Source organism: Mus pahari, chromosome 12, assembly GCF_900095145.1.
Source record: "Mus pahari chromosome 12, PAHARI_EIJ_v1.1, whole genome shotgun sequence".
NCBI lineage: Eukaryota > Metazoa > Chordata > Mammalia > Rodentia > Muridae > Mus > Mus pahari.
In genome coordinates, this window is record NC_034601.1 from 46,154,269 (window position 1) to 46,161,961 (window position 7,693).

The 7,693-nt window shown below is 40.9% G+C and overlaps 1 protein-coding gene across 7 annotated transcripts in view; it reads left to right on the forward strand.

Moving 5' to 3' along the window:
- Positions 1-7,693, forward strand: part of Cblb (Cbl proto-oncogene B) — a 173,506-nt gene that overhangs the window by 126,165 nt on the left and 39,648 nt on the right. For all 7 annotated transcript variants that reach the window (XM_021210048.1, XM_021210049.1, XM_021210047.2 and 4 more), the window contains 2 exons: positions 3,708-3,893; positions 5,412-5,774. In XM_021210048.1, coding sequence (XP_021065707.1) covers positions 3,708-3,893; positions 5,412-5,774 — 549 coding nt within the window. The remainder of the gene's footprint in view (positions 1-3,707; positions 3,894-5,411; positions 5,775-7,693) is intronic.

A 7,693-nucleotide genomic window follows, 5' to 3' on the forward strand; every position in this document is an offset into this window, starting at 1 on the left:
GAGAGAGAAAGAAGAAGAAGAAGAAGAAGAAGAAGAAGAAGAAGAAGAAGAAGAAGAAGAAGAAGAAGAAGAAGAAGAAGAAGAAGAAGAAGAAGACAGACTTTTGTCTGTCTCTCTCCACCTTTTGCTCGTGGATCAAAATGTGAGCTCTCAGCTACTACTCCAGTGCCATGCCTGCCTGCCTGCCTGCCTGCCTGCTGCCATGATGGTCATGGACTCTGCTAACCTTTGAAACTATGAGTCCCAAATTAAATACCTTCTTCTTAGAAGGTCATGGTGTTTTAAGATAGCAGTACAGCAGTACCTAAGAAACCAGCTCACCTTCTTCTCTCCACAGTGGACTAACTGTGTCTTAGTGAGGGAGGCAGCAGGATAACCACACTGCTTCTCCCAGAGAAGTCCAAGAAAAGCTTACCACACGTTTCATTTTGAGTTTCTTCCCAATGTCTCAGTTGGAATTTCTTTCAAATGCTTACAGGTTGAGTTTTCTGGGAGCTTGACTGTGGAGAAATATGCTGTATTGGTTTTATACCATGTGCTTCATATAACCTTTTGCTTATTATTTAAATGGGACAGTGCTAGAGATAACACAGAATAGAGAACATTAACTATCTGTGCCTAACTATAAACCGTATGAAAATGTTTGAGTATGAACTAAACAATGTCATTGTGTGTAACTTCTGAATAATACCCTATATTAGCTATTTTTAAATACTTTTAATTTCATTATGCCCACAAATTAATACAATAAATGAAGACCAAGATAATAGTTGGAAGCAAAGAAAATATGCTTAAAATATTTTATTCTATTTTATGTGGTTAAAAAATTACCTCTATTCATTAATCCTCAGGCATTTAGAGAGAAATATTGATTCTCTGAGTTCTTCCCATCATGCTTATTATAATACAAGCATCTCCCTTGTTCAAATATGAAATTCATTAAGTAGAGATCTTGCTAGAAGTATCATAAGGCGACTTTGATTATCTCTGTATTGTTAGAACTCTCATTAGTTATTGGGAGCTTTTCTCCTGCTCCATTTTAATAATAAGCCGCCTAGACTTAGAGCTCCTTAGCAGATGTCTTGCCATTTCCATAATAATGGATCTTATTAAAACTTCTTCTAAAGTCATTCTTTAACGGTGTGGATAAAGGGAAAAGTGACTCCAGTGGATGCCCCCCTCCCCTGATTGTTAGCAGTTGCTGAGCAAGAAGCAGTAGAGTTTAAATGCTTTGCCTCTTCGGCTTGTTCCATGAAGATTTTCTGTTAATGTCACAGATGTGGACCCTGCAGTCTGTATGGCGGTCAGTAGCATTGTGTCTTAAGTAGTAACACACATTGCAAATTTAGTTAAAGAAGTGAAGTATAACTAAAGCAAATGAATAAATGGAAATTGGTAGGTATGAAATGAAATGAAATGAAATGATCTAGAGTCCCTACCTGTAGATGTGAATTTAGGCGATGCGGTTAGACACATAGCCTGATGAGGTAATCTGGAGACAGAAATCAAGGACTGTGGACTCTGAACAGAGCTGAAAGGAAAAGAACGGTTATCCCAAAATTCTGAGGGTACTAACGGTGGCACAGATCCAAAATCAAGATAAGCAAATGATTTGTTGCTCATTTCCCTAAACTAGAAAGAATGGATCCTTCTTCCCAGTGTGAATGGTTTGAATATTGTATCATAAATTCTTTGTATTAATGCCACACATAATAGTTAATTTCTCAGTAAGTCCTTCTGTCACTTATTCTGTAATGGAAAAATCTGTATGATCTTTTCTTTAAAGTCTAATGTTCAAGTTACATTATAATAGCAGACAGACAGTGAGCCCAGGACAAGTCCTCACAGCAGGGTAATGATTGTTAAATGCCAGGGTAACTATTCAAAGCAACTTGAGAACTGTGTTCTGGGATGGTATTTAATGGTGGTTAGATTCTCTTGGTATAGTGCTAAGCAGTGTAGAGCAGATTCAAAACTGTGTTTTTGGTAAGTAACAAGCATCAATAGCAATTTGTAGGAATTAATTTAAAGTTCACATAGTGAAAGTATATATTATTTATATTAGAGAACTAATAGGTGAAACAAATTGAAAAAATGTGTGGAAATTGGCACTGTGTCCAGGGAAACATTATCAATTACAAAGAGTGTGCCAATATTCATACTTCTAAACTTTGCACATTATAATTTGGGGTTTCTGACTTTTAGACTCTGCCTTAGAAAAGAATGATCATAGGAAAGTCAGTTCTAAATTTGGTTTTGTATTGTTCACTGTTAGTACAAGAAGACAGCCAAGTGTTTCTGTTTTAATATGTTTGTAATATAAGACTCTTCTTCTATTTTAGTATTTGCGCTGATTTCAGTACTTTTTCTTTAAGCTGTACTAAGCATTTTTTTGCTGCTGATGGTGAGACTGTACATAAGCAGTGGGGGAGGATGCTTCTTAGGACCTATTTATTTTTAATTAGCACAGTTCTTTCATACTGTCATAAGTATGACAACTTTGGTTTGCACATGAATTTCTAGTTGTCTAACCCCAGGGTGTCACCAGTTTCTGACGTCTTCCTTGGCAGACTTCGTGGAGCTCTCTGCTTTGCTAAGGCCATGTGAGAACATTTCAGACAGTAACTATCCTGCGTCCTGTCCTGTGGGACACTAGAACTCACTCGCACTGTTTGGTTCATTTTCATACCCATCACCAAACACCCATCTATCCCATTCTTATCCTCTGGTGCTCACTGTTCCTGCTGTCCTATGAACGGGCTTTTTTTCACGTTCACATACAGAATGCACATTACCTGCCTTTTAGTATCTGCCTTAGCCTATAGGATCCTCTATGCATGTCACCACAGATATCCCTGAATAATATTCCGCATTCTTTATCCATTGGTAGACACAGTGATTCCGTATCTTGGCTGCTGAGCATAGCGCTGTGGTACGTAGGAGGAGTCCAAGACAACTTACACATCATGGCTTCATGTCTTTGAAGGCTTACCTAGTGGCCCCTCAGATGTTTTTTTTTTTTTTTTTTTTTTTTTTTAATAAAAGGCTTTGCAAGGGGAAATGTAATTCACCAACTCCTCAGTGTAGCTTGAGCAGTGACTCCCAGAGAGGATGAAGACTGTGAGGCAGCATAGCATCTCAACTGCTGCAACACATGTTCAGGCCTTCTGAGATTTGCATAGCTGCTTTTAATGAAAAGCATTTAGCTTGAGGATTTCTTTTCCATATGGAAGCTTAAGGAAAAAATATACTTGGTTGGACTGTGTGTGTTTTACATGTCTCCTTGTTTTAAGGTTGACCTCCTTTCCCAGTTTTCCATGAGCAACATGTGGTAGTAAATGCACAGTGTGTAGAATAAAGAACTATTGTTTACATTTTTTTTAAGCCCAGAAAGATGTGCATTGCTGCAAGGTGTGTTTCTGGTCTCTCATAGGCTAAAGACCCAGTCTGGGAAGAAAGCCTACATTTGATTGTGTGACATTCTAATGTGATTTTCTCTGAAACCCTTCCTACGAGGTGTGAGGGAAAACCTTCAGTCTGTTCCTTTGGTTATCCTCCCCTCGAGGATCCCATTGAGCTCTCCAGATCTGCCCTTCAGCATTTACTTTAACAAGTATGCAGCTGGCCCGCACTGCCCTCCTCAGCAAGGACAGGCTGTTCTCCCCTTTGCACACAGATACCCAGCATCCTCTCTGCTTCTCTCCTAGTGCACAGACAGGCAGAACTCACCAGTCACATCGCCAGGATCCTCACCCCTTGCCCAGAGAAGAAAGCCTCAGCCAGACCCTCTCCAGATGCCCCACCTTAGCCTGCCACCAGTGCCTCCCCGCCTGGATCTCATTCAGAAAGGCATCGTGCGGTCTCCGTGTGGCAGTCCCACAGGCTCACCAAAGGTGAGTCAGCGCCTCCCTTGGGAACACAGGGGACAGTTCTCTGGGCCTTCTGTATATTAATTAACTTAGGCTTGTTGTTCATAACAACAGCGGTAAGTTTCTCATTTTATTTATACCAAGCCTGCTGTCATATCCCTTGCTTTATTGCTATAAAATTACTATAAAAGTTATATAATTACTCAGAGCATGTCTGTAGACCCTGAATTTGCTTAACTAAATAACAGTGTAAGGTATAATATCTATAAAATGCATTTAAAAAGCCATCATATGCATTACAATAATTTGAGTGCTGTTATTATCAAATGGTATTTTACACTTACTTTCATAATGTCATAACAAGAAAAATGCCAGGGGAGTGTATTTGCATAAGGGCTTGAGGTGTGATACATTATCAACCATGCTGCAGGTGACTCAGAAGACAGATCGTACAGACTGCAGTTCAACCCAGGAAATTCATTACAACAAATTACAATGTTTGCAAAGTAATTATTTTATTGTTTAATATTAAAGGCATAGTTTTAACTTAAGCCTACAGTTCATTGTAGTTTTATGCTGGATTCTTTGAAATTTTAATAATAAAGAGCATGTATTTTATTAAATGTAAATTCATAAAACCTTTAATACAATTTGCTAATGGACTTATAGTCTAGGATTGCCAAAGAGTACAGTGCATTTAGTGCTGTTTTCTTCTCTTACGCTGTCTCAAACTTGGCTTCTATCCCGTGACTCCTGGCTACGGTAGAACTTTGAATTATATAGACATGCTGCAAATTCTTGTTCCTTGACATTTTCTAATGTAAAAGCATAAACTATTTATTAAATAAGCTTTTAAATAAACACTAAAACCTCTAGATGGGCGTGCTGAGTCCCCTTGGGGGGGACTCCTGTTCCTCCCTTTGTCCCCTGGCAGTTACACTGGCAGGCGTTCTTTTCATTTTAAGAACCCAGAAAGTCATGAGTCTGTCAGCAACTGCTCTGCCATTTACAGCTTCACTGTTCTAGGGATGCTGTTCAAACTGTCAAAGCAAAGGGCCCGCCCGTGTAGCTACCATTGTACTACAAAGAGGAAAACAGAAAAGAATCTTAAAACTCTAAATATTACAAATAATTTCTGTTTTCAAAGGTGAAGAAGCAATAAAAATTGTGTTACTGAATCTTCGTGTCTCTGGAATCATAGGAATTTACAAATTACTTGATTATTGCCATGATAATATAATTAATATATGATTTTAACTTTCTACTTCTTTCCTGCATAATTTCTAGAACTCTTACATGTATATCATCGTTTGTTTAAAATTCTTAGTGTGGAACATTGATATAAGTTTTTCATTAATTTTCAGATTTTTCATTAGTAGTAAAAGAAACTTATAAAAAGTCATATAAAGGGTTATTAGAAATTTAATAATACGGCATTGTGGCTAAAATGGAAATTGAGTAATCTGGGTCTGAAGGTCCTTTCAGGCATGGTACAAACGTAGCGCTTTCTTGGTTTTGTGTTTTGTCTCCTCTCTCTTTCAGTCTTCTCCATGCATGGTTAGAAAACAAGACAAACCACTCCCGGCACCGCCTCCTCCCCTGAGAGATCCGCCCCCTCCACCAGAGAGGCCTCCCCCCATCCCACCTGACAATAGACTGAGCAGACACTTCCACCATGGAGACGGTGTGCCTTCCCGGGACCAGCCAATGCCTCTCGAAGCCTGGTGCCCTCGGGATGCCTTCGGGACTAACCAGGTGATGGGATGTCGCATCCTCGGGGATGGCTCTCCAAAGCCTGGCCTCACCGCAAACTCCAACTTAAACGGAAGGCACAGTAGAATGGGCTCTGAGCAGGTTCTTATGAGGAAACACAGACGCCACGATTTGCCTTCAGAAGGAGCCAAGGTAAGGAAATGTGCAGAAGCTGGAGAAGCAGCCTGCCGAGCTTTCCCTGGGAGGCTTTGTGCCGGGGTCAATTGTTTTTACCTGGATGACACTGTACTTTCTCTGTACTTGTGGTAACTCCACGTTCTGGACAGTGAGAAGCTCATGGAACGTTAAACACGAGGGAAGGGAGGAAAAGACTGTCCCTGTCCCTGTCCCTGTCCCTGTCCCTGTCCCTTTATAATAAGGAGATGCAGATACTGGACAGCTGGACAGAGATTGGTCGGCTTCCTCACTGTTTTGCTGAGAGCCTCCCCCATGAGTAACTCAGGGTTGTTGAAGCGACTAGGTCTTCTTGCTCAGTCAAGATTGGCAATGTTGAGTCACTGCACCTATCATAAACCAGTCTTGGGATGAGGTCTTCTGTGGGTCACACTATACTTAATACAGTCCAGAGAGTCGAACCTCTCACCTTATAAAACATGACCCACTCACTCCTGTTTGCCAATCTGACTATTCCTTATAAAGCCATTCCCACACTTCTAATTCCTCATTTAAACACCAGCTCTCTATCGCCTACATTTAGGGAAGAATCTAAGTGTGCAGGCATCTGCCCAGGCAGCACCAGCAGCCACTGAGGCTAGGACACTGGTGGGCTCCCCAGAAGCCATCCTGAAATGCTTTCTGGTGCGTTATTCCATGGTGTTAGCTATGAGATCAGATTTCTGTCGTCTCCCCCTGTACTGAAAATAGTTTCACCTCTTTAGCTCAGATTCAGTTGGCCCCAGCTTTCTGTAGTTTTTGTTAAGAGGTGTAATCTAGTACTTCAAAACTGTGGATTGAATTTAATCTGACATTTAGGAAACGGCATTTTGACACACAGGTGTAATTAATCCCACCGGGGGAATGAGAAGTCTAAGGTTACTCTAGAGAGCTCAAGACTAAACAGGGCAACATGAGACCCTGTTTCGCATGAAGGAAGGGGGAGAGATGCAAGGAAACTCTGCAGTGCCATGTACTTGTGTGTGTGTGTGTGTGTCTGTGTGTGTCTGTGTGTCTGTGTATCTGTGTGTGTGTGTGTGCGTTCACTTGCATGTTTGTATACAAACACCATGGTGGAGAAAACTTTGTGTCCTGACATCATTCCTACAGTGGTCTGTCAGGTGTCCTGTGAGGAGAAGAGCCAGATATCGGGAGGCAGCATACTAGAGCCAAGAGTAGTAGTTGCGACCCACACATGCCAGTGAGCTGCCATAGCATAGTTTTCAATTCTTTAAGGTTAATTCACTACAGTGTGAGTGTAAGGAGAAAGCACATGGAAAAAAAGTTTGGTAATGTCCTCTAGACACTGAGCACCTGTCCTCAGAGGACTTCCTACAGCCTGGAGTCCCAGCTGGAGAGAATTTCTGGGATTTTGTTTTGTTTGTGTTTCTCCTTTACTCTCTGTTGGCTCATTTGTGCATGGTGATGCTTGTCTTGGGAAGAGCCTTGAAACAAACTCTCATGTGAACAGACATTCATCCTCAGGGTGCAGGTTACAAGTTATTTCTGAATGACTTCAGAAATACATAGTGTAGTTGACGCCACGGCCAGTTCTTTGCAGACCCCCTCTTGCAGGGTTCTTTTGGATGTTACTGTAAGTGTAAATACAAACTTGGCCGTCCAGAACAAAGCTGGTAACTTTTTCAGATATTATAATTTGAAAAGTGGGATGAGAATTTCCTTTGGCTATGGATTTATATTCTGTAATATTAACACTAGTTCTCATATATTAGTAAAGGGTTCAGTTTTGGTTCTGTTGTGGATACTAACTACAAAAGTTACCTCTTACTGAGAGGTGGATTTTCATCCTATTTCTAATCAACCTCTTGGATAGTCCCTGGGCTTGGGTCCTCTCCCTCTCCCTCTCCCTCTCCCCTCTCCCCTCTCCCCTCTCCCTC